This window comes from Balearica regulorum, chromosome 25 (assembly GCF_011004875.1).
Source record: "Balearica regulorum gibbericeps isolate bBalReg1 chromosome 25, bBalReg1.pri, whole genome shotgun sequence".
NCBI classification, from domain to species: Eukaryota; Metazoa; Chordata; class Aves; order Gruiformes; family Gruidae; genus Balearica; species Balearica regulorum.
Window position 1 is genome coordinate 7,417,118 of NC_046208.1, and position 26,143 is coordinate 7,443,260.

At 58.2% G+C, this 26,143-nt stretch overlaps 2 protein-coding genes across 4 annotated transcripts in view; both read right to left on the reverse strand.

The window, feature by feature from the left end:
* Positions 1–595: 595 nt before the first annotated feature.
* On the reverse strand, positions 596–5,731 carry ELF3 (E74 like ETS transcription factor 3). Its single transcript, XM_010309849.2, has 9 exons — positions 5,622–5,731; positions 4,643–4,811; positions 3,757–3,978; positions 3,450–3,536; positions 3,235–3,354; positions 2,947–3,036; positions 2,199–2,315; positions 1,822–2,017; positions 596–1,677 (listed from the first exon to the last, which is right to left on the reverse strand). Exons 2-9 carry the CDS (start codon positions 4,803–4,805, stop codon positions 1,557–1,559), a joined length of 1,116 nt encoding a protein of 371 aa, XP_010308151.1. The 5' UTR covers positions 4,806–4,811; positions 5,622–5,731; the 3' UTR covers positions 596–1,556.
* Positions 5,732–9,358: 3,627 nt separating this feature from the next.
* Positions 9,359–26,143, reverse strand: part of KIF21B (kinesin family member 21B) — a 43,420-nt gene continuing 26,635 nt past the window's right edge. The window contains exons 19-36 of one of the 3 annotated variants that reach the window (XR_012838900.1): positions 25,817–25,964; positions 25,527–25,721; positions 24,624–24,725; positions 24,320–24,485; positions 24,008–24,068; positions 23,630–23,687; positions 22,907–23,112; positions 22,350–22,424; positions 22,066–22,179; positions 21,362–21,400; positions 19,402–19,538; positions 19,031–19,211; positions 17,979–18,143; positions 17,332–17,449; positions 16,415–16,585; positions 15,733–15,932; positions 15,022–15,290; positions 9,359–14,451 (exon numbers count right to left, since the gene is read on the reverse strand). Coding sequence is in view for 2 of the 3 variants with exons in the window: in XM_075775711.1 (XP_075631826.1) it covers positions 14,397–14,451; positions 15,733–15,932; positions 16,415–16,585; positions 17,332–17,449; positions 17,979–18,143; positions 19,031–19,211; positions 19,402–19,538; positions 21,362–21,400; positions 22,066–22,179; positions 22,350–22,424; positions 22,907–23,112; positions 23,630–23,687; positions 24,008–24,068; positions 24,320–24,485; positions 24,624–24,725; positions 25,527–25,721; positions 25,817–25,964 (2,191 nt within the window). In the remaining variant the exon portion in view is untranslated. The remainder of the gene's footprint in view (positions 14,452–15,021; positions 15,291–15,732; positions 15,933–16,414; positions 16,586–17,331; positions 17,450–17,978; positions 18,144–19,030; positions 19,212–19,401; positions 19,539–21,361; positions 21,401–22,065; positions 22,180–22,349; positions 22,425–22,906; positions 23,113–23,629; positions 23,688–24,007; positions 24,069–24,319; positions 24,486–24,623; positions 24,726–25,526; positions 25,722–25,816; positions 25,965–26,143) is intronic. The other 2 variants (XM_075775711.1, XM_075775712.1) reach the window with 2 other exon arrangements.

Genomic DNA, 26,143 nt, shown 5'->3' on the forward strand with positions numbered 1-26,143 from the left:
GGAGAGGCTCCCAAATAACCAGACTGGAAGATGAGCAAGCCTTAAACATATTGCAGTGCCTGTGCTGCTTCTTGATGTCCTGTCATGTCTCAGAAGAGAGCACTGGCCAGAGAGGGGCTGGAGGTCCTCCTATAGCCTGTGACCCCCAGCCAGGCTGGGGGCCTTAATATGGAGGGAGCTGAGAGAAACACCCCCCACCAGACCACCCAGGAATTTGCTTCCCAGCAGCCTGTAACTGGCAAACTCTGGCTTGGAGCTGGTGCTCCAGGAAAGTCCTCCTGCAAAGGCGAGTGCCAGGGCTGAATTTCTGGAGGATCCTCAGAAGGGCCAAGGTTTGGGAGGGGGTTCAAGATGTCCCTGCATGGCTGACTTTGAAACAAAGCCTCCAAATCTCACTCCCACCAGCCAAGGGACAAGCAGCCCACCTTACCCTAAGGAAGGCCCTGTGACCCTGTGCCAGGATGACCAGGAAAGTCCAGGCCACAGAAGGCAGGAGGGATGGTGGCAGATGGGGTTCATGCAATGGGACATCCCAGGTATCGTGAGTCTGGTCCCCACCATGTCTTTAAGAAAAACAAGCAAAATGACAAGGAGGTACAAAAAAACCCCAACCAAACAACAATTTATTCCTCTTATGTTCCCATTTGAAAAGGAGGAAACCACATGCTGGGTGCCTGGCTGGGCTGGCATCCCCCTCCTGTGGCTGACACAGAGCCAGTCTGTGCCCCCGTGACATTGCTTCAGTCCAGCTGAGCATCACCACCTGCCACAAGACACGTGTGTGCCCTACAATGCACACTCTTGCATGGGAACATCTTACTCATGAAAAAATATATCTGTACATTCATTCTGTGGCTGTTTTGGGTCTTACATAAATTAGAAGCTACTTTTCGGGAAAAGGCCTGTTTCTAGCCAGGCTGGAAATGCAGAGTGCCCCTGCTGTCCCAAGTCCTCTCTCCCCGAGGGCTTTCCAGGGCCAGGTGAAGCTCCACAATGTTCCCATCTTCTCTCAGCAGGTGCCGCACCGAGAAGCTGCTGCACAGGGGGCCCTCCCCCATCCCACATGGAGAAAACAGGACGGCGGGCACCTTCGGCAGGGCACGAGCAGTGACGAGGGAGGACCCCATAGCTGGGATAAGGTCTGTCCAATCACAGGCGAGACAGTGATGCTGCCCCTCTGCCCAGGCAGGAGGTGGGTGACAGCAGGAGACCTGCTGGGCTCTCACGGTGGGGCCAGCTGCCGCTCGAACTTCTCTTCCCCTTTGCGTTTGTCCAGGCTTTGAAAGAGCCAAAGTCACTGCAACTCCAGTCAGAGGTACGAATCCAGCAAGGGAAATAATGGTTTAAATAACCTACTGGAGCCAAAATGTTAGCTTTAAACACCTCAATGCCAGCAGTCACCAGCACGCACGAGTGTGCCTGTGCAAGGGTCGGAGTTTCACATGCTGCACAGGGCAGTAGCTTCCAGATACAGCTGCAGGCAAAGTTTCCTGTCAAGGAGCCCAGCTTGGGGCTGGCCCCGAGGGGCTTGTCAGACCCCAACTCATCCAGGACTCCTACAGCTCCTTGTTCCTGTTGAGCACCTCCTCCTCCTTCCAGCCGCTGGAGTTTTTCCCAAACTTGTACACCAGCCGTCGCCCATCGACTCTCTCCAGGATCTCCCGTTTGTAGTAGTATCTGGAGGAGATGGGAGCTGGAATCAGGGCTCTGGACACAGCCCCGTGTGCTGGGCAGCTGCTGTGGGGGATCAAGGCTGAGCCCTGGTGGGTCTGACTCAGCCCTGTGGGGCAGGTCCCCCTGGGGGCAGGGGAGGGCACTCACCGCATGGCCCGGCTCAGCTTCTCGTAGGTCATGCTGCTGTTTTTCTTCTTCTGGCCCCAGAGCTGAGCCACTGCCTCTGAGCGCAGGAACTTGAAGACACCCTCCCGCCGGTCCTCCCACTTCATCAGCCCCTCGTTTAGCTCTGGGTGGATCAGGATGTCCCGGATGAACTCCCACAGGTGGGTACCTCTTGGGGCTGGAAGAGGAGAGCAAGCTGTAGAGGAGGGAAGGTCCTGCAAGTCCCTGCACTTTGGATCTCCCTAAACCCCCCTGCCAAGGGGCAAGGCCAGCAGATGTGGCCCTTCCTCCCATCTCCCCCCAAGTGGAGCCAAGCTGGGGGAGGCAGTCCCCGCTCCCAGGCTGGAGGGTCAACGTACAGTGCTTGCTCTTCCGGCTCTCCAGGCAGTCTCTGCTCTCCTTGCAGAGTTTTCGGGGCCGTCCTCGTTTCCGCTTGCCGTGTTTGCTGTCCCCTTTCTTGCTCCCTGCAAAGCCATCTGTGTGCACAGACAAGGGGACACGTTATGCTGTGCACAGCCTGCTGGGTTGCAGCTCCCTGGGCACAGAGATGTCCTCCTCAGGAGCAGAAGCACAGGGGAGAGCTGGTTGGGGCAGGGGGAGAGATCAGGGGCTGCACCCTCTTTTCAGGCCCAGGTACCAGGGAACCATCCCTATCAGAGCAAGGTCTCCCCATTCCCTCCAGCCTTGTCCCACCCTCCTCCATGCCAGTGTACTTAGGGTAGCATGCTGTTCATTCCCCAAACCTTGCTGCTTCCTTGCATCCCCGATGTCCTGAATATCATCACCAGCTGAGATCAATACTGAACACAGCTTTCGGTCCCCAGGAGCTCTGGTTGGAGCCCTCACCCAGCTGCCACCACCTCCCCCTTTCCACCAAGCTCACTGTTGCCCTGACTACCCCAGAGCCTGCACCACCACTGTGCTCAATGGAGAGAAACAGACCCATAGCACACAGAAAACCAGCCCCCTCCTTCCTTCCCGGTGTGGGGATGGATGTTTAGGTGTTGTCCCTAAATCATTGCCAGATGAGATGTGCTCTACAGCTGCTGGAAGTGCCCTGGAGCAAGCCCTCCTCTCCCAGCTCCCATTGGGAAGCAAACAACTCACCATCAGGGAAGAGCTTTGCTTCCATGGGGTCGAGGTCGAGGTCACTTCCACCGGAGTCCTGGGAGTTGGGGCTGTGGGACATCACAGGCCCTGAGAGGCAAAGGGACAGGGCTCAGACCACCAGATGCTGGCATTTGGAGATGCTTCCCCATGGGTTCTCCCCTGCCCCAGGCCCCTGCAGGCAGCCTAGTGCAAGACCCAAACCTGCCCTTGGTGATGGGACAGTTCCCCACTGATGTCCCAGATCAGCGTAAGCAAAGGGAGCTTTTCACAAGACAAAACACTGACCTGAGACATCAGAGCTGCCTGGGGACATGGCACCAGGCAAGCAGTTGAAGTCTGTGGCTAGGAAGGGGTTTGTGGGCTTCATGTCCTCCAGGGAGTCCTTGGCACAGGGATTTCCCAGCTCTGGAAGGGGCAGAGAAGGGAAGAAGAAGGGGTTAGCCCTGCCTGCACCAGCACGTGGTCCCTGGGGAAAAGGCTTGGCTGGTGCCCCTTCTTACCCAGGTGGCTGGAGTCCAGGAAGGTCTCTTGGGAAGTTGCATCCTCTTTCTCCAGCAAGTCAATGATCCAGTTCAGCTCGTCAGAGGCTGCAGGAGTGAGGGGACTGGGATTAGCGATGCTTATTTGGTGTGGAGGGCAATGGCGCATACAGCCCTGCCTGGACTCTGGCCTGTGCCCCCGCATCCCCCTGTGCAGTCCCTTCTCCACAGTGCCCGGGAAGCATGGGGTCCTGGGCTGGTGGGGAGATCTCAGCATCATGCTTCGAGCTGCCAGGACTGGGGACAAAGGGGACATTGGGACACTCACTGATCTCATGCAGGCGGTCATAGAGCTCATCCCCCAGGGGCCCAAAGATGAGGCGCATCTGGTCCCTGGTGCAGTGGCAGAGTGCGTGCCCGTCCATGTTGCAACAAGAGAAGTCGATGGAGCTGGCGTCGTACTTGTTCTTCTCCACATGGTAGCTGATCCACTCCAGCACCTGCACCTTGGTCCAGAAGTATGGGAGCTCACTGAACCACTCCGGCTTGTCTGCAAGGAACAGAGAGCGGGGCTCAGGGGCAGGGCGGCCGTGCCAGAGCCATGTGCCACACACAGGCTGCCAGCTGCAGTTGGGCACAGGGTCTGGTCCTGTGGCGATTATGCGCTTGGAGGGTTACGGGACTAAAAGGAGCTTAGCGCCTGCTCCCGAGTCACCAGCCTTGCTCTGCCCTGCTCCTGTCCTGGGGGACACCAAGGACCTGATACCCTGCACACCATTGGTTTCAGTGCCATTGTCCCATCTGTGCTGGGATCTGCCCTGCTCTGCTGGTCTTTTCCCCGTGCCTCCCCGAGGGCCATCCCATGACAGTCCCACCAGTGGAGTGGGACCCCCGGCACCAGGACTGTGCTTCCAAACTGCTGTCCTAGTGACCCCTGGCAGCCCGTCCCCTGGAATGTGCTGAGGGAGGACGGCAATGGGTCCCTCATATGCATCTGTTGTGCTCCAGGCAGCCACACATTGTGCCACCCAGGGTCTCCTCCAGCAACCTTTTAAGCCAACACACTCCTCGGGAAACTGAGGCATAGTGCAAGCTGTTGACCTGCCCCAGTGGGACTAGGACCTTGCAATGCTCTTCCAAGCCACCTGCACTGCCTTGCTGCTGCCTTGCATGCTGGCACCCCTGTGCTGCCACCACCGCTCCCCTGGTCCTACCTGTGCTCTGTGCCAGGGGCTGGCTGTTGGGGAGGCTCAGCCCCAAGCTGCCATCGTCCCCAAGATGTCCCACCATGTCCAGGGTCGGTTGCACCTCCTCTGGCTGATACATGGCGCTGATGTAGTTAGAGAATATGTTGCTGATCTCGCAAGATCCCGCCATCAAGCTCTGTGCCAAGAGATGACAGTGAGCCCCGGCCCCGTGGAGGTGGGGACCTGAGCCCACAGCAATCACAGCACCCCTGGGACCGGGCTGAGTGAGGCTGGGCTCTCCCTCTCTCCACCCATCGTCACCTCTCAGGTCACTTCTGCAGAAGCACCCGCCCAGCACCCGCCAGCCGGGGTTGGGGCCTGACTCACCACCGCCCCGGGGGCTGGGAGCAAGGAAGGCTGAGCCGGAGCAAACTGGGGACACAGCCTCACCGAGCTTGCTGAAGAGCCCCGTCCCCAGCAGCCCGGCCTCACTAGCCCCACTGGCAGCCAGCGCAGAGACAGCAAGCAGGTGGCTCGCAGAGACCCGTGTTGCACAGCCCCTCCGCAGGGATGGGCATTGCCGGGCACTCAGCCATCGAGCACCCCCCAACCCCACCGCACAGCAGTGCTGGGGCCAGCACAGCCTGCTACCCCGCTGCAGGGACTCCGGTGCCTGCCGGCAGCTCCAGTCCTCTCGACCAGTCACAAGAAGCACATCCCAGTGACTGCAGCCAGGAGGGGACCAAGTCCCTGCCTGGCTCTTGTGGAAGAGCAAAATCTTGCTGATGGCTTGACAGAACCTGGGTGCCAGAGGCGGGGGGGCCTCCAGACCACTCTCTCACTGGCCCCCCCGAAAGGGATGGCAGCTGCAGTGGGAGAACAGGCATGCAGCACGAAAAGACCAAGCGCATCCCCCAGTGAGAGCAAAGATGCACAGGGAGGGGAGCAAAGCAGCCATCCTGGGCTGGGGGACGTCAACAGGCCCCGGATGAAAACGGTTTGGTACCTTCTGTGATGGCAATCCGGGAAGGACAGCTAATCCAGAGAGCAGCAAGGGGAGACGGAGCACACCCTGCCCGGCCGCTAGCCACTGCTCATGGGCCCGAGGAGGCTGGTGCCGATGGGCAAGCCCTGCCCGCGTCTCCTCTTTTATAGCGAGGGCGGTGTAACGCGATCTGGCGGCCCGAGGGGAATTCCAGCCTGAAACGTTCATGCTCCCAGATCCAGGTGATTTGCATAATATGAACCACCGGGTCCCAGCCCAGCGCTGCCTTGCCGGGAAATCTGGGTTGGCCAGTTTAATCATTGTCAGAGCCCCTGCCCTGCCAGTGCCCAGAGTTTCACCCACACCGGCTTCGCGGGTGTTTTCTTCGCTGCTGTTTGCCTGGTTTGTGTTTGTTTGCTCACAGCAGCAGGTTCACTCAGCTCCTGCTGCCAAGCAAACACACCCAGCAGGGCTGGAGCAGGCCCCGGGGGCTGCGCATCCCTCCTTGGGGTTTTGCCTGTGGCAAAGGGGCAGGGAACGCTGCCCCAGGCACCCCCTCAGCCATGTGGCATCCCCCTGCTCAGGAGGGCAGCCCAGCCCTCATACCAAGCGGGTGCTTTGCATGGATGCCTTGGCCACATTTGGAGCACAGGCTCAATTGCTCCCCGGTCTGGCACAGGCACAGATTCTGCCAAAGGGGGAGGAAGGACTCAGTGACCAAGCTGGGCAGAGGCCAGGAGCAGGACTCAGGTGGGGACAGGTGGTCTGCATGGGGATGGAGCAGAGACCTGGCAGATGCCTGAGTATTACTGCTCTCTCTCTCTGTTAGGATGGACCAATTTTTTCCTGGGGGGGGGGTGGTGGGGTGGTGGTGTCTGGAAGAGGCTGCAGAGCTATGACTGCCCATTCCCCTGGCATTTCACAAGCGCCTGGCACAGGCACACACATACACTCACCGGGGACACATGCTAAGGGTCAAGGCAGGGTTCTGGGATGCATTTGGGGAATCACCTTCTTGCCCCTCTAGCTCTTGGGCAGGGGTACTTGCGATGATGTCTGGCTATGTTCATGCTGGTTTTAGCCCTGTGCCGGCAGAGGAGCTCCAGGTCAGTCCAGGCCTTGGCACCCATTTGCCCGGTGCTGGTGCTTTGCTGAGCCAGCCACATCCATGGCACACATGGGCTGGCGCAAACCCTGGGCACTGTGTGAGCAAGGCAGACCCTGGCATCACACAGTCACCTCTAGGTCCTTGTCACTTCAAACTGGTGCCTGGCAGCAAACACCTCATGTGACAAGGTGGTGACAGACTGTCACAAACATGGATGCTCTACCTCGGCCCATGGGCCAGCAAGGGCAGGGTGGCTGTGTGCCCCATCCCCCTTGTCACGTCACCCTGGCTTGCCATGCCATGCCACGCTGTGGCCCTGGGGCAGGCAGGGCCAGCGTGCCAGCCAGGAGGCAACGGGTCACGCTAGCTGATCACCTGCCCCAGCTTCATTCTTCTGCGGCACAGTCACGAGTGCTGGGTTCTGCCAGGCCCTTTTGTTTCCCGGGCACAGCATCCCACAGTGCACAGGGACATCCCCATGCCCAGGAGCAGCCCCTGCCATTGCTGCCACAGGGCAAGCCAAGACCACGGGGGAAAACAACAGTGCTGGGCAAACACAGAGCCTTAAGCCTGAGTTCAGATGGGAGCTGAGCCCAGGGCTCCACTGTGTCCGCCTGGCTGAGCTTCCAGTGCTTGTGGTTAGAAACCTGCCCCTGGGGAAGCTTTTTCCACCCACTGCTGAAATGCAGGTGTCTCTGGAGCAGAGTGTGACGTGACAGCTCTGTGCCGTGGCCTGGGCCACAGGCCAAGGGATGATGGGGAGGGCCTGTAGCATTTAGGAGTCCCCTGCCCAAGCCCACTCACGGCTCTCCCCCAACCCCAGGGGATCCAGTCAGATGCCTGATGGGGCTCTCTGGCATGGACCACGTTGAGCATCCCCTTTCCCAGGGCTTCCTTCTCTGCAGACCCACAACAGACCCAGGGAAGTGCTGCGGTCAGTCCATGCACCCAGGCTGTGCCACCAATTGGAGAGGTGTCCCCAGTGGGTAACACTGCCCAGCCACTCACATGTGCCTGACGTGCCAGGAGCCCTCTGGGTCCTCCTGGGGCACAGCCTGCTCCCTTCCTTGCCCTTGTGTTTGGGAGCCAGGAGGCCAGCAGACCTGAGCAATGCTCCCCAACACCCCGCAGGCATTCTCCAGCTTTACTGACAGGAAGAAATGGCCCTTCTGCCAATCTGCCCGACCAATGTGCCACAACCCAGGCCCTATAATGGGCCATGGGGAGAAGATTACAGTGGGGGACACTCCCTGCAGACGCTGAGACACTGTGTCGGGAGCATGGGAGAGCATAAGCCTCTCCTGGGGGTCCCCATACCCTCCCCAGAGCCACAGGGCAGCAGCAAACTGCTGGATGGTGCCCACGGGACCCTCCACTGGCAAGGAGCAGCCGTAGCACTGATGGGGTCAGGGCAACTCTTCCTTGAGCCTGGGGATGGGTGGCAGAGGGCTGCCACAATCTCATCACCAGAGCCAGTGGCTGCCAGGTATGTGTCCCAGCTGTCTCCTTGCTGCTGGTCTGATCTCCATGGCACCTTCAAGCATGTGGGGAGCACGGCACAGAGAGCTGCCAGCCCAGGCTTGGCGTCTTGCTGCAGTGAGAAAGAGGTGGTCATGAGTTTGAAGTGAGTTGGTGACACGAGGGCTAGCAAGAAAAGGTGTCTGTGGTGCACCAAGTGACTGGGACACCAGGGGGGAGAGAGATGCTACTGATGTCACCTGCCCTGCCACGTGCAATTTGGCCCACCATACCTCCACATTTGTGAACCCACAGATCCCATTTGCCCTGGCAGCACCATGGCGGAAGCTCACACCAAGATAAGCCACGAACAGGCTGAGGGTGAGGCAGGACACGGTGCTGGGGACTGGTATGGCTCTTGGCACCACCAGCCCTCCAGAGACACTGTTAGGGCCAGACTGGTACCACTCTTAGGACGAGCACTGCAAGGTGTGTTTTGAGCCCAGGGCTGGGGGCCCCCAGCTCTCACTCTGCGGCAGCACGCGGGGGGCAGGGTGTGCACCAGGACGATCCGCATCCGGGGTGGTCGGCACAGGCACAGCCCGTGGCTGGCGGCTCCCTGCTCAGCTGCTCTGTCTGATCAGTTTAACCAGTGCTGGCTGGCTGGGAAAGTGAAAGTGGAGGTTGCTGGGGCTGAGGTCCTACCCTGTGGAGTTGGGGGTACAGTCCACTGCCCCCCCCCCCTCCGCCCTGCAGCACCTGGGGCTGGGGCAGGTTGGCCGCCCAACGTCTTGGGGCGGGGGCACAGGCTGGTGCCAGCATCGGTCACCTCCGGGCGCTCAGCCTGGCACCGGGGTCACCTCCTCCCCCCCCGCCCCAGCACCCCGACCTGGTCGGGAAACCCTGCCGCCCCCCCGCCCCAGCAGCTCTGCCGAGCCCGAGGCACCGCGGTCCCGCAGCCGGGGCTGCCACCTGCCGGCTGTCCCCACGGCCACCGCGCCCCTCAGCCGACCGGGCTGGCCCCAGCGTGGGATGTGGGATGGGCGGGCGCCTGGTGTCCGTCCCCCTCCCCGCCCCCCCAGCCCCTTTCACAGTCCCCCAGCCCCTCGGCCAGGGGCGTCAGGACGGACGGGCGGTTCCGGCTGTGCTCCTTCCCTCTTCAAAACCATCTCTGCTCCATCACTTCACTTCAGTACGTTTTATTTGTGAAGACAAAAAGGCAAGGAACAAACACAGTCATTGAAAAAACATGTACATCATGAGAACAAAATAACTTATACTATTTACAGAAACACATCGAGGTATAAAATATATGTACACGCCTTGTCTTCTGACAAACCCAGACCGCTGGGCTGGAATACATGACCCAGCAGAGAAAAAAAAAGCCTTCACAAGAGTTGGCCTCTAGAAAACAGCTCCAAGCAAGAAAAGGCACCTGCTATTTGTGATACTTGTGCAGCGGGAAGGGGTGACGGAGCAGGCGACATGATGCTGCAGCTGCCCAAGCCCTGCCACAGGGCTGGACCAGAGGGTACTGGGTGGTCCCAGGGCAGGGGGGATGCGGAACAGCTGGCAGATACCAGAGGCAGAGCTGTTAGGGTTGGGGGGACAAGCCCCCAGGGGCAGGAGGAAGGCGCAGAGTTGTGCTTCTCTGGGGGTGAAGCCCAGGAGGCCAGGCCAGGGCCTGGGGGGGTCGGGGCTGTGCTGAGCTCCCTCCCAGTTACAGCTGGAGCACCATGCAGTGCGTAGAGGGGCCAGGACCAGGGGGACCACTTCCCTCCCCAGGAGGGCAAAGGGGGCTCAGGGAGGGCATGCAGCCTGCAGGATGGAGCAAAGCTCCAGTGAGCTTGCTGAAAAGCAAGAGGGAGCCCTGTGCTCTGCAGGGATCGTACCTGGACACCATCCAGCATGGGACAGGGGAAGGACCGGGAGAGGGGCACTAGGAGAGCACCCTGGGGAACAGGCACTGGTTCTGCAGCACCAATCCAAGACCCCAGAAGCAGCTGTGCTCAGAGGTGCTGGGGAGGAACAACATACCCGGAGGAGACAGGACCCTGGTGCTCCAGCTCCTTGCAGCTTGCCAGACTGGGAGACGTACCACCAGCCTGTCCTTTCGTGCCGTAAGAGCTGTGGGTGCCAGGGAGGGGGCAGTGCCCAGGCTCCCTGGGTGGGCTCACAGTGGTTTGGGGACCCAGTACTTTTGGGCTCCTGAGTCACCTCCACCCCTTGTGTGCAAAGCTCAGCTCTAGGCCAGCGCTACGCCCTCAGCAGAGGCTGGAGCTGGCTCCTGTGTGCTGGAGGGAGGAGAACCACGGAGCAAGAGTCGGGGCCCGGGGACAAAAGCATCACCCAGCAATTTGAGGAAGGGAAAGACCTCCCTGGACTGCTGGTATCATCACACCCTTGGCACAAACCAAGGCACCCAACGGCAAAGCAAAATGAGGTGCATGGTGCGAAGACAGCTTCAAACTGTCCCCTGGGATGGAGGGGCTGGCAGAGGGGCTCAGAGACCACAGGAAGGGATTTAAGCTATGCAGCAGTGCAAGTCCTGAGCCCCAGGAGAGCACCCCAGCACAGTGCACAAGGATCAAACAGCTCACCTGCTTGCTCCAGCAGGCAAACAGCCCTCAGCATCATCCCCAGCCCCACCTCCACCTTGGTTGTCCCAGCCCATGGCCCCAATCTGAGCTCTGAAGGACTCAAGTCCAAGGGGCCACCTGCATGTTGGGGCCTTGTGCTTTAGTGTTTAGGGGAACCTGTCCCCCCAAACTGACAGTGTGGCTCAGAACTGCAAGCCCCTTCCCAAATCCCATTGTACCAGGAGAGCAGGGTACAGCCCTGTGTCAGCTCCCCAGGGGTAATCTGGGGGCTCCAGGGTTACCCTGGTTTATGTTCAGTGCCTGGGACGGGATCTAGATTCAACTATGTTTTGGGGGTGAAAAAATCAAACATCACACATGAGAATCAGCTTCTCTTACAGACCATCCCCACCCTGGACAGAGGCTTTTATGGCACCAGTTCCTTGCTGCTCCAGGCTGCCACCAAATTACAACAGGCTCTGGAAAATGGGAACTAGGACCAGCCCGTTCCAGTGATGTGCTTTGCATGACATTTCCCAGATAAGAAGGGCTTCACTGCATCCACAGCAAATATCTGTGAGAGCTGAGCTGAGCCTTTCAGAGGTCCCTTTCCACCCTTCAAAGGGACAAGAGGGACCACGTCCAGGCTGCAAATCAACCCAACAATGGCAACAATGCCAAGCCTTGGTCCAAGCATCTCACAAGCAACAGGAACAAAATCTCAGTGTTGCGACTCAGCTGGGGGATCCCACTGCAAAGGTGAGAGCTGGGAGCACAGGGAGAGCAGGATGCTGGTCCTGCAGCGCTGCTCAGGAGAAGGCAGGGAGGGGGACACGAGGGGTGGCTCAGACATGCAACAAGGTGGAGGTGAGACCATGTGTCCCCAGGATGAATTCAAGTGTCAAAACCATAACAATAATTAAGAGAAGAAAAAAAAAACCTACACCCACAAACTCCCCACCCCATCTCCAAAATGAAGCCCAATGACGACAGCACCCAGCTTGCACCATGAGGTAGCTAAACCAGATCAACACCCAAGAAACGCTCTCCTGCGTTCATGGGAAATACCAGCCACACAGACAGTAAAATGTACACACACGCACAGAGCTATGGGATCACAATCACCCCTCGCCTCAAAGACACCCCTGTCCCCCGTATGCTCGCTGCTGTGCTGCGGTACTCAGCTCCCTCCACCTGCAGGCTGTGAAAGCCTTGAAGGAAGCCTTGAAGGCAGCCTCAACGTGCTGCTGGATGTAGCAGCGAGATGGGTGCTCAGCATCATCCAGGATTGGCCACACAGCCCTGGGAAATTAAGCAGGTACTTGCAGCCTACACACGGGAAGAAATTGGTGGTGAAAGGTCTGACTCCAAGCCCCCCAGGACAAGGTCTGTTCAGTGACTTCAGCAGGGAGCAGCAAGAGGTTTCAGGTCAGGCACTGGCAGATCTTGGTGCAGACACTGATGCCCGTGGTACACCTGGCTCCAGAGTCAAACACCCCCCCACCCAGCAAAGGTTCAACTGGCTGAGGAATGAGCAGGGAAACCCTCTCCAAGACAGGCTGGGAGGGGAACACCTCCTCCAGCCCCCCACATCTGTGCCTTACTCTGGCAGCTGCAGTGCCCTGTACATTTTTGCTTACCCCCCTCTCACCCCCAGGTCCCACGGAGTGCACAGCTCAGAGCTGCCAGCACCGGCACCACTTCTCCACCAGCCACAGCAGGAAGGTTCCTCACCTCAATGCAGCCACCGGTCCCAGGCTGTGCAGGGCTCAGCCACGATCATGAGGGACCAGTCACTGTCCTGGGCAGGGTCACACCCACGCACAGCCCATCAAGGCAAGCCAGCAGGATGGGGTTTTTCCTCCCCCAAAAAGGCAAAAAAATCCCCATAAAATCAACAGAGATGCTCCTGCCTTTCAGGACGCAGAGGAATTCCCACGCTCCACCTGGAATGGTTTTAACGAGGGCTGGTGACAAATGACCTGGGGCTGGTCCACGAGTCACCATGGTTGGACAAAGCAGAGGGAAAATGGTCTGTGCTTTGTGAGGCGGGTCCTGGAGCCCCTGGCCTCTGAGATCCCAGTTCAGTGCTGGTGGGATCACATGGAAAAATCCTTAAATTTGAGTTTAAACGCTGCTTCTTCTGCGACAGAGGGGAAGTGAAACCACGTGAGGCAAGAGCACCACTCCTGGGGTCTCCTCAGCCATACCACAAGTCCTGCCTGGCCTAGGGCAGGATGGAGCAGGGGATGGTCCAACGAGCCATGGGAGAGATGGAGTGTGAGACCAGGACCTTGCCAGCCCCTTGCACAGGAGAGAGGGAGAAGGGAGCCTGAAGAAGCTGCGTCCTTGGGGACACACTTCTGGACAGAGCCCCCAGCCCTTCACGGAGGTTAGATTGTGCAAGATCATCCACTTCAGGATAGTCCTTCAAGCATGGGGTGAATCAGGGGACTTGTGCAACCCCAGTGTGTGCAACCCCCTCCTCACCCTGTTCCCGGCACAGACGACTCCATCCTGACCAAACACTGGCTGCTCCATGCCTAGCTGGGCCTCCTCCAGCTCCCGGATCCACAGGGGGCAACAGGCCAAACCTGACCTAGTCCCCTCTCTGGTAGAAGGCTGAGAGCAGAGCCTCGGGGAAGGAGTTACAGCTTCCAGCTCCCAGTGATGGCAAAACAAAACGGGCCACAGGGGTGGGGGTGAAAAATCCAGCCTTGGCTTCTTTGCCCTGTAACCTCCGGTCTTGCTCTGTTTCTCCATCTCAAGGGGGTTAACACTCTGCAGGAACCCACCACAAAATCGCTGCTGAGGACCAAGGTGTCAAAAGCAGGGCTAAGCAGCCCTTCCCTTCCCCACTGCAGAGCACGGTGGGCACACGGGAAGAGGCCAAGAGCCGTGGGTCAGCTGAGTTTATGACTGGGGTTTGGAGAACATCGAAGGGAACTGCAGAGGGTTTGTCTGGAAGTTGCCCGATGGAGATCTTCCCAGGCTTGCTGTGCCTTGGCAAAGGACCTCAGAGGTGCACACCTCCAATTGCTGGGGACAGGTACACGGAGGATGGGGAATGATAGGACTACCTGAAAATCCTTCTGCAGACCCCCACAGCAGAGGGCCTATCTCATGAGTAATGTTTCCAAAGAAGCAGCCCCTCCATGCTGTGGTCCTGGCCAGCAGACACCAAATGTCCTCATGGCCATGGAGTGGAGAAAGACTCCTGCAGGAACCAGCCCTGGAGCCAACAGGGACAGAGGAAGCACATCACGCTGGAGGCCACATAAGCCCACGGTGGCAGGAGGGAATTGGGTGTCTCTTGACAAGGAGCCAAGGAGCTCTGACCCCCAGAAGTCCCGGCAGGCATTGCAGCAGGGTGGGTGAGAAGAGAGACAAAACATTTCCTGGTCACTGGAAAACCATCAAGAAACCTCAGCAGGAGGGAAGGTGGAGCTGATGGTGCCCCACAGAGCTGCCTCCTCACGGGACCTGGCAGTGCTCAAAGTACCAGATGGGACATCATCCACCCCGTTGGGTCGGGCACAAAGAAATCCCTATCCCTGGGCTGAGGTCCTGTAGATGACAGGGTCTTGATAGCAAGGGGGATGTACCCCGACCTTCACCCTCCTGTCATGTCTTCCAGTCTTTTTGCAGTTCCTAGTTTGACCCCGTGGGTAACCTCCTCCCGCTCCAAAGCTTCACTGTCAAGTCGCTGAGAAACAAAAGTGAGAGGGATGGCGTGACCCAGGGGTTCCCACGGAACCCCGCAGACACGCTGCAGAGAGGCACTGCGAGGAGAAACGCTCCCCACCCCCAGCCCATGGCAGCATGCAGCCCACAAGACTTCCAGGCTCTTTTCTCTTGGCAGGAGGTTGCCCAATCCATTTCTGGGGAGCAGGCAGGCCCTGTGGGGCTCAGCCTCCAGCTCACCCCACTGGCAGCAATTGGGGACAAAGGGAAATGGTGACCTCCAGGGCTGACCCCGACAACAGGACTTCTGCACCCCTTGAATGAGCTCTAACTAGGTCACAGCAGTGACACTGCAGGGAGGTGCTGTGCTTGGTCTCCCCAGGGCATGGGCTGCTTCGGGGGTGGCTGCTGACTCCCGTCCCACCATCTATGCAAGCCACAGCTTCCACGGAGTTGCCACAGTAGATGTGGGCACTTGGCAAGGGAAAAAAAAAGCAAACAAAAACAATGTGGGGGTGTGGCTGGGACAAAGGGGCAAGTCACTTCTAGCAAAGATTTATCAAGTGGGGAAAAACGCAAAATAGTTTCATACCGTGAAGAAGCAGCTCAGACCAGAGAGAAAGAAAGAAAAAGAGAGCGAGAGGAGCAAAAGCAAGCAACAGAGAGAAAGACAGAGGGAGAAAGAGATGGAGAGAAAGAGAAAAGGAAAGAAAAGACAGAAGAAGAGTGCATGAGCAAGAAAGTCAGAAAGAGCAGGAGGGTCAAGGCAGACTAGTAGCACGGCCCTTTATGGCAAGGACGCGTCGTGGAAGGCAAGGGGTGAGCCCAGGCACGTAATTCCATAACTTTACCCGGCAGTCACTGTGGCACAGATGGGAGGTGGGGAGGAGGAGAGACAGAGAGAGACAGAGAAAAAGGAAGGGAGAAAAGGGACATGGTCGAAAAGAGGATATCAGAGTCTTGCTGCCAAAGAGCTCCCCAAGAGCAGCACAGGATGCCCAGCCCCGGGGGAGAGGGGTCCCTGCGTGGGGGATAACCCAGGGCATCACTGGTGCGTGGGCAGGGGACAGCTGGGGGAATAGCTCTCGGCACTGCAGTGGGCAGGCTCTGTCATGGGGCAGGCTAAGGCCGGCAAGATGAGATGAAGGAGTGGAGGGAGTAGAAAGCTGCGAGACTCCCCCCTTCCCTCCCTCCCTGCTCCCTGTCCACTCAGCACAAACCCACCCAGGCCCAGTGATGACAGTTCAACCCAGGGGTCTCCCACCTCCCAGGGAGTCTGGGGAGCAGAAAGCCCAGTACTCACCTGGAGGCGGTGAAGATGTGCTTTGAGTTGGTGCAGATGGCGTTGATGGGGCTGTCATGCCCTTTAATCTCCCCAACTGGGGTGAAGGTGTCCACGTTCCAGACTTTGATCATGCCTCCTCGGCAGGCACTCAGCACCATGGGGCGGCCGGGGATGAAGGCCAGGGCACAGACCCAGTCTTTATGGGCATTGGGGATTTGCTGTAGGCACAAGCACAGAGCGGAGATCATGACCAACCTCATCTGCAGCACCATCAGCAGCCCCATGCACCCAACTGGGGAGGGTCAGATCCTCACTGTCACCCTGGGGCTGATAGGGATCATGGGGCTAGTGATGCAAAGTTAGGAGGCCAAGGGGATGGAGTCAAAAGTCAGGGCTTAGTTTGCCCCCTGGGCAGAGGACAACAATCTTGTCTTCAGAGAGGCAGTGCAATTGATGCTGCAGCCTGTGTGCCAGGGGGAGCTGGCAATCCTGAGTGCCCTACAGCACAAACTTATAGGGGTACAGAGCCACCTCGCACATGCACTGCCAGATTCCCAGGAACAGGAGTGCCCTCCCTGGTTAGCTCAGAGCAGGACACTGGCAGCAGGTTCCTGAACAAAGGTCCCCCTAGACCCCCAGCAGCAATACTCCTCTGCCCCACGTTACCCCAAGGACCTGTGCTGTATGCTCCCCTCCAAACCTGGATAAGTTCCTGCTGCTCCAGATCCCACTTCTTTATGCCATTGTCCCTGGAGCCACTGAAGAGGATGTCTCCCTGGATGGCCAAACACTCGATGCCGTCATAGTGAGGGGGCTCAAAGTTGTGAGTGGGGCCAATATTACCCACCATGCCCTCAGCAATCTCAAACACCTGGGGAAAAACAGTGGGTGAGAGACCCCAGATGGGGCTGGAAACAGAGGGGACCTTCTCTTGGAGAACTTGGCCATCACCCTCTGTTTTCTAGGCTCAGGGAACTCGGAGTGATGGTGGAAAGGTGGGGGGGCATTGGCCAGTGGAGGCTTTTTTGTGGGTGAGGTCTTGCCAGGGGTCCTGCCACCATCAGGGGAGGTCTGCCACCAGAGACAGCCCCCATTCTGATGCATTTTACTCATGGTGAGCTTTCACGCTCTTCCCTGACACAAGCTAAGAGCTTGCAGCTGTCAGAATAATAGGATCGTGCCTCTCTCATCATCTCACCATCCCTCTTCACTCCTCTGGTGCCAGCTCCAATTCAATCTGCTAAAAATCAGTGAAAACCTAAAAGGGAGGGGCAAGCTCTTGCTGTGCTGGAGCTTTGAAGGAGCAAAGCATCTGTATCGCGGAGGAGAATCAAGCAGAACAGGGTGAGTTGCTAATCTGTCAGCCATAACACGCAAATACCAGCCAGAAAGCCCAAGGGATGAGAGGGATGCAAATCCATCTCCAAAGGTCCATTTGTATTGTGGACCAAGCAAAAGGCTAGATTTAGGGTGAGGAGATACACAAAAATCTCACATGCAGAGATGAAAACAGAAATCTGGACACAGATTTCAGGAGGAGAGAAGAGCCCTTAGGGGTTCCCAACATCTGGGCTTTCCTAAGGGACGCAGGGCTCTGGTCTCCAAGGAGGAGAGTACCTTGACGTAGTGATCTTTGGAGCCGGTGACCACCAGGTCATGGTTGCTTGCCGTCTGGTTTACCGTGAGACACATCACAGGGCCAATGTGGCCACTCAGCTTCCCGATGGGTTGCAACCTGAGTTCAATAACATGGGTCAGCCAACTCATTCCTGGGTGCTGAAGCTCCTCCAACGGTCTTTCCCAGGCAGAGACCCTCACAGCCCTACAGCCCCCCTGGAGGGGGTGGTCCCTTTGGGGGATTGTGAGCAGGGACACCCCTCTTCCTAGTGAGGCAGCCTCAGGGCATGCTAACATCTGGCTACAGAGCCTAGGCTGCAGCAAGGGCTCAGCAGCCCAGTGCCCACCTGCCAGGGAGGGGGGCAAGGGCAAAACCAGGGGGGTACTGCTGCTCATCCCACACGTCTTTCCCCTTCTCTGAAGCTCCGCTCAGCTCACAGGCAAACCCCCCACCCCAAGTAACTCCATTGGTGTTCATCACCCCTTGGGTCCCATAGGAAAGAGTCCTGAAAGTCCTTATTCCAGGCAACTTCCCTCACTAAAAAGGCTTTCTTTCCCTGAAGGGAGTGATTTCAGGCCCCTCTGAGCAGACAGCGTCCACTCAGCATCCACAAGCTGCCCTGCCCCCCCCAGCAACACTCCCTCACCTGCTCAGCTCCCAGATGCGGACGGAGTTACCAGTGGCAGCATAGAGCATGGTGCCAGTGGGGTTGAGAGCGATCTGGTTGATCTGGTGCTCCCCCTGCACACTGGTGACAGTGCGGGTGGTGGTCCCAGCACATGCGTCCCCAGAGATCACTTGTCCAGAAGATCTAAGGGAGAGAGAGGTCAAGGGGGGGAGGATGAGCAAAGATCAGAGCCACTGAGGCCCCACTGAGGAACCACACAGGGCTGTTGGCTCCAGGCTGGCACAGGTGGGTCTCACATGAGGGGATGACCCTACAGGTATCACTGGCTCTCTGGCTGCCATGGGATCAACAAGATCTCTGTCCTCTAGGCCAGTGCCCTGCTTGGAGAGAGAGCCAAAGATGTCGGGGGTGTGCATGACATGGAGCATCCTGCCCTGGTTTCCATTTGAGGGCTGCTCTTCTCTCCTCCCATTCCTCTTTGCTTCCTGCAGGAAGAGCTGGCTAGGGCTGGCAGTCAGCACAGGGAGGCAGAGGTATTTGTCCTCCACACCAGGGGAGAAGCGCCTTCCGGCCAAGGTAGATGAGGTTGGAGGGAGAAAGGAGCTCTATGCTGGAGTGAGCTGGTAACCCTAGCCTGCCATAGTCTCCTAACATTTGAGCCCTGCTCCAGACTGGCAGACCACAGCTACGGCCTGTCCCATGCTCCTTTCTGGTCCTCAAACTCCTCATAAAGATCTGGGTTTCCCACTGGAAAGCCTGTGATTAACTGAGCCATGATGCTGTTAGGGGCTGTGCCTCCTCTACAGAGCTGCTGCCTCTCTTGGCTACCCCCAGAAGCTGCTGCAAATCTCTTCAAAGCTCTTTAACCTGTGACTTCGCTGCAGGAGTCCCCATGGGTCCCCTCACCCCAAGCTCTCTCCCAACCTCCCTGTACCCTAAGGATGCAGCACTGCAAACTGGCACTAGAGCAGCTAGTACTTGTCCCAGTAGGTCCTGGGACTAGCTTCTGCAAAGCCAGAGATGCCCAGAGTGCCCAGGGTCCCCCACAGCTGCTCCCGCCTGCCACATACGTGAGGGTGCGGATGCACCGGGCTGAGTCCCGGATGTCCCACACTTTGATGTATGACGTGGACACGGTGAACACCAGCCCTGTGTGGCTGCAGTACTTGATGGAAACCACGTTGTTTGGGTGACCCTTGAGGGAAGCAATTTCTTGGCCCGTCACCAGGTTCCACATTTTGCAGCTCCGGTCTGCGGGAGGAGGAACATGTCCAAGAGCGTCAGGCTGGATGGCGACTCCCTCCAATGGCATGGTGGCTTGGGAGCAACACCCCTTCTGAGCACTGCCTCCCCCCCCCCCAGGCCCAGAGGAATTGTGCCGAATTGCTCCCATAGCGTCTGCAGGCCAACAACCCCTATGTCTTCTCTGTTCATCACGCACCTTTGGACCCAGTGAAAAGCAGCTCATCGGTGGCATCCAGGCAGAGCACAGGTTTGGTGTGTCCTTCTGCCACGGAGACGCACTGAAGCGGGGCTGTCCGGGCATTCTTGGTGCCACCCACCGGATTAATGATGCCTCTTGCGTGGGGGAAAAAAGAAAAAGCACGTTGAGGTGTGTGTGGAAAGGCACCGTGCTACTCAGTCCCAGAGGCATGGGAGAGCAAGAGCTGCCTCACCCCACACCTCTTCCACTGCCTGGCAGTGCGATGAGCCCCTCGGTCTGAACCCAGCATGTCTGAGCAAAGCTCTTCATGGAAACCCTGGGAATTTCCCCAGGAGCAGCTTCTGCTTACTGCCTCTGCCCCAGCAACATAGACTGGGAAAGGGGAGGCTGCCCAGTGGCCTCTGTTCTCCTGCTGAGCCTCCAGCACCTAGCCAGCACAGACCCAAGGAGCCAGGTGACCCAGCTCATTGGTCTTCAGGTCAGTCTGTGACAAACTGCACCTTCTCCAGCCTGAAGTTCTGCTGGGATAAGTGTTTCAGGGTACCAATATCCAGCACCTCAGTTCCTTGGAGGGTGTCGGCTTGTGGCTGGGACGTTTGGAGGCAGGGCCCCACCCCTTTACATAAGGGCACAAAGGTGACAAAGGACAGCACTGGCATTTGCATCCAGCACCCGTCGCAACGGCTGTGGAAACTGCACCCATCACTGGCTCTGAGCAGGAGGGGACCTGTCTCTGCCAAACCTTCCTCCAAGGGACACTGCTGCCTGCCCCTCTGGACACAGCATCTGCCAATCCTCTCCACTTTAGCAGTGCTCGGGGTGCTGAGGATCAACAGCTCCACCCTTCCAGACCCTAGTGTGCACGGCCACCAACAGGTCTTCTCAGCTGGCCTCCTACAGCACAGTCTCTCCGTGGCCATGGGCCCCTGGGCTGCGCTAGTCTCTGGTTACAGGCAGGGAAGGGCAGGCCTGAGGCCACGTAAGGTTTGCATTTAGTAATGAGGACAAACAGGCTCATTAATTTGGGTTTGGAAATCACATGCATGTGTCTGTCTTTCTCAGCAGCTGCACTTACAAACTCAAACAGCCCTCCCCTGACCCCTGGTGTTTCTACCAGTCTCGAGGTGACACTAAATCTAAATGGAAATCCCAGCTCCCCAGGGTGAGGCGTTATTGATGGACTTTGATTGCTGCCTGACTACAAACTGCCCGAGGTGACACAGCACAGACATGTCTGGTGACACCTCCCCAGTGACCGGGCGCCTGTGGGAACTCAGAGCATGGGCAATGGGAGGGAGCACCTGGGTGCTGGAGGGCTGATGTTCCTAAAGGGCAGGGGAAAGGTGGCCCTCATGTTGGGAAACCTCTGTAGGCAGGAGGGTGCAGTGGGACAAGCCCAGGAACACTTTAACTCCAAGGCCGAGCTCTGCACCACAATCTGACTTGGTTTCTTTGGGGAAGCGATCTACCCACCCACAACCCAGCACCAGGGAAGCACAACCAAGTGTGGGGAGCACCTGGAGATATTTGCCTGGAAAATGCTTGCAAGAAGGATACAACGGGAGCGCCCGGGGTTGCTTGCCCCGTTCCCCAGCATCACACTGTCCTGCTGGAGAGCTGGGGGACGGAATGGGACATGGTGGCATCATGCTGATGAGAACCCAGCAGAGATGGAGGAGAACATGCTGCCACCCAAACCAGCCAGTGCCCGTAGGTGAGCCCAGAGCCACGTTTCCAACGGCTGATCAGAGCAGGAACAGTTCAAACTCGCAACCAAGGGGCCAGTGTCAGAAACTGGAGGTGGCATGCCAGGAGGGGACAGCACACGCAAGCTGGGAGATGGGGGAGAGCGGTGAGGAGCAGGTGGAGCATGCAGGGATAAGGGAAATCAGACTCATGAGACAGAGAGAAGGAGGAGGAAAGGAGGAAGGGATAATAAATAGAAAGTTGTCTATACCTCAGCACCTCCGAGACAGAGGAATCGCTGTCATCAGACCTAGGGGCAGAAAATTAGCAGGATTATGGGAGAGAAAACCCAGACTAGAAGAGGCAGCAGAGGAGTCAGAGATGGAGGATTGTTATTGCATCCAAGCCAGTGTAGGACAGAGAGGAGGAGGGCAGAGGGGGAGAAAGAGAAGCACACATGGAGAACCAGGGGAGAGGGCAGAGGAGCAGGAGGGCATGTGAGGATTAGACAGCAGGTCCCTATCAGGGCTGCTAGCAATGCTCCGAGACAAGGGCAGCTGCCCGACCTGCTGCAGGGGGAGGCTGGGATGCGGGAGCAGCATTTGTGGGTTGGTGCCAGTCCTTCAGCTTCCTGCAAGCCCCCATCCCACCTCTCCCCAACCTGCTTCATAGCCTTTTCCAGTGATCCAAGTCTGGCACCACCATGTCTCCAAGCAGGGCTTAGCCAGAGGCCAGGACTGCAAGCTCCTGCAAGCAGCCATTTCAGAGGGGACACAGGGCAGGGGTCCAGCATGGCCCTTGCAGAACATCTGCTCCCTCATGGAGGGGAGCAGGGAGCAAAAAAGTGGCAGGAGGCTGGCTGGAGCAAGCCTAGGTCCTGTGCTCCTCCACCCCACTGTGGGACCCAGTACATGCAATTTGCTGTTATGGTACGGGTCCCTCTCCCTCAGACTCTCCCACCCCACAAGGACTTACTTATCCAAGGCAGACCCCTGGCTCTGGTTGCTTGTAAGACGAGAGAAGACATTGCGGTCGTTGCGTGGACGGGTGGGTGGGGATGAGGGAGGTGTGAAGCCAACATCTGGAGGCCTGAGCCAGGAAGGATTAGAGGGACACATGACTTGGGAATTGCTCCCCTGGCAGCTGCCTGGCACACCAGGGCACAGCAAGAGCTGGCCCAGCCAGCATCTCTCCCCGCTTGTCTGGGCAACCCAGCCTCTCCCTGCTCAGGTGACCATTTCTCCAGCTCCCAAACTCACCTGGCAGGTTGCCCACGGTCATAGGATTTCCTCCTTGTCAGAGGCGAAGTGTCTGAGCCACGAGACTGCCTGGGACTAAAGCAAGTGAAATGGAGCACAGTGGGTACCTGCCCCCCTGCTGGGATCCCTCCAAACAGAACAGCCACGTCCTTCCCCAGCAGAGCAAAGGAGAAGTTGGGCTGCCCTGGAGTCACAATCACAAGATCAGAGGATGCCTCAAGTTATCCCATGAGTATAGAGGCTTTTGGCAAACCAAGAAGCCTCCAAGAAGGCTGATAACCCAGGGCAGCAAGCCGGGGAGCCTCGCACCTCACCCCCCCAACCTTTCCCTCCTCCTGGAGTACCCATCTCTCCGTCTGCAGAGAATACCAACATGCTCCTAGACACTTTCCGAGGCATGCTGGAGAAATCCACCACTACTTGCTGCAGACAAGCCTGGATAGATGCAGAATTGGTCTCACCCTCACTGCTCTGCAACTCCACAGCCAGGGCACAGCCTGCAGGCCCATGCCTCCACGAGCCTCCCAATGCCCAGAGACCCATCACCCCATGCTCACAAGGTGCTTCCTCGTGTGGGCAGGCTGATGGTGCGCGACACCTTCTCCTTGTAATAGGGGTCTCGGATGGAGAAGCTGATCCCATCCTCTTTGATCTCCATGAGGGATGCCAAAGACTTGGTGATGTTCTTGGTGGAGATGTCCAACGTGGGTCCTAGACACTCAGCTGACACTGCCTTCATCTGCCCTGAGAGCTTGGGCTCTCCCTAGAGCACGGCAGAGGGTTCAGGCACAGACAGCATGGGGGGAGGACAGCAGGAGCAGCCAGAGAGCTGTGGGGTGGAGCAGCTCGTGCTCTCTGGCCGCAGGAGGTTGAGTTCCCCCTGCATCATCCTGGGATGCCCATCACAGTACCAGGTCTCCATACTATAAGCAAATGTGACAGCCTGTGCAGAACAACGGGCTTTCCTCCCCTTTTGCCCACAATGGATGCAGCAGTGCACAGGGACCTCCTTGGTACCCACTCAAATCTGGAGGGTATTGGCTGGTGTGGTAGACATTTCCCAAGTCTCTGGTGCTTCAGAAGACCACAGGACCAGGAGGCCTGGGTTCCCCCTTGCCTAGAGCTGACCCTACCCAGAGACGAGCCATACTGCCTTCCGCCAAGCCTGGCTCTCCAAGGGTCAGACTACAGAGCAGAGGCCTGGAGCATCACTGAACAACATGCCCCTTCATCCCTCCTCCCATTCCCTGTGATGGGGCCACACAGAAAGGTTAACTGACCTTGAACTTGAAGTCATCCTGGCTTGCTGAGCCCTTCATGGTGAAAGACTGGGAGATGCTGCAAGAAGAAGGGAGCAAAAGATGTATCTTCAATGCCAAACCCATTTCAAAGAGCCGGTTGCCACCGGCCCACCAGACTCCTTGGGTCACTCCTTGGTCCCCAGCACTCTTTCTCCAAGGGATGACCTAGTCTTCAGTCCCCACTGGTGTCCAAGACACATATCTGCTCTCCTCCCAAAAGGCTAGACAACCACAGGAAAGCTTAGGTGGGGTTTTGTTCATCAATATCCAGGTTCTGTGGGTGGCACCAAACATCCCACCCCACCTCTGGCCTCCCCAGCCACGACCATCTCAGGCAGGGCTGGGCTAGGCACTCACCTCCCATCTGAAGCCAGGCTGAACTCTGAGACCTCCTCATCTGTGCTGGTGTAGCCATTCTCTGTGCAGGAGGGAAAGAGCACGTCAGCAGCACAGAGGGGACCCCATCGTGCTGAGCCCCATCTGAGCCGCGTGGCAGAGGGGGCAGCTGGGGGAGGCGGCTGGTCATCGTCCCTGTTGTGTGGTGGCAGGACCACATGCCCCCACCCAGCATTGCTCTTGGGGCAGCCCTGGGCACGCTGGTCCCAGCCATGGCACCTCACCCTGCAGGCAGCATGCCTGTCCCAAGGATGCACCAGCCCTGGGTCCCACCTTGCTGGACGTTGTGGATCAGGGCCTGCAGCTCGGGGTGTGATTCAGCCTTCTCCCGCAGGGCATCCAGGATGGCGTGGTTCTGCGAGGCGCCGGTCATGTCCGTCTGCCGCAGGCGCCCCTCCAGCAGGCGGATCTGGGCCTCCTTCTGTGCCACCTGCAGCCCCTGGGGAAGGACGGCCACGCCAGGCCTCAGGCGGGCGTCTCAGGGTCCCTGCCACCAGGTCCCCACCCTGGCACCCTGCTCCCCTCCCCAGCTGTGGGAAACGCTATCACGCATCAGGGTCCCGGCTTGGCCCCGCACCTTGTCAATGGAGGCCTTCAGGAAGTTGTCCAGCAGGAGCCTGGCTTCGGCCAGGGAGCAGGAGCTGATCACCACCGAGGTGTCCGTCGAGTCCAGCTCCTCCTGAAACGTGGAGGGACGAGCGTTGGATGCAGCAAGGGAGCTTTGCCACTGGGTGCAGCACGGGCAGAACGGGCACCATGGCCATCACAGCACCTGCACCGCACGGCCCAGTCCTGACACTCGCTCTCCTCAGTCGGCCCAAGTGGCTACAGAGGAGATCCAGCCATGGAGATGGCCAACGCAACCTGAAGGGCTTCTGTGTTGCTACAGGAATCCTGGTGCCAACACTTAATTACAGACTAATCTGCAGACACCAGTCTCACCCAAATCCACATCAGACCACGTCACCGGCCCAAAGGTTCATGTGAATTAACAACAGCCCCTTCTTCCCTGCCAGTCTCGGTGACAGCCAGGGACAGCACACAGCCCCAGCCCAGGCTGCAGCCGCTAGAGGGGAGTCGGGAGTCACAGTCTCTGTGACAGGCCAAGGGTCTGAGCTGGACACAAAACCTGGAGGGTTTCTGCTGGAAAAAAAGTCAATCCTCCCCGGGATGTTTCCAGCACATGAAACTCCCATGGGGACAAGTGACCACCAGCCCCACAGGCAGGATGGAGGCTGCAGCTTCCCTACATCTCACGGCGGTGGGGTGCAGGGCACCAGCAGCCTGTCCTTGGACATGCAAGTACCTGGCAGCGCTCCCCTCCACAATTAACCACCTAATGAGAAGTGACCGTGCGGCTGCAGCCCCACGGACCGTGTGACACGGATCACAGGAGGACTCCGGGAAGCCCAGCCTGGCCATGCCCAAGGACATCCTTGCCTCCCAAGGATAATCCTGCTCTCTGGGCCCAGCCACCCACCTTGGTCTCCTCGATCTGCATGATGGTGGCCTGGCAGTCGGAAATGCTGTCGTTGATGTAGTCAATGTTGGCACCCAGCACCTCGATCTCCTCGTTCAGCTCCTGCAGCCCCTTCTGCTCCTTAGGGCTCTCTGCCTGCAGTTTCACCCTCTTGCCCAACAATGCTTCCTGCAGCAGTGCCAGCTCCTCGCGTTTCTGGGGGAAAAGGGAGAGGGATTGGCACTGTTGGCATGGCAGTCCCCCTGCCCTGCACCCCCCACCCAGCCCTCTGTCCCCAGCACCACCGTCACCTTGATGAGCCGCTCCATGTCAGCCTCCAGGTTGACGATGGTCATCCTCTGCATGACAATGTCAAAGATGCGCCGCTCCAGCGACTGCCACTTGAGGCGGGCAGCTTTGCTGAAGGTTTGGCTTGCCCCCTTCTTGGGGAACTTCTTCCTACACCCAGTGGGGAGAAGCAGCACATGGACAACCAGCCTGGAAAGCTGTGCTTACCCCAAAACGATGCCTGGGCTCTAGTTGGCCAGGAACAGAGGAGGCATCTGCATCATTTCTGGATTGCCCAGCTTTTCCATTGCCCCTTAGCAAAGCGAGGGACAAGAGACGAGCCCAGCAGG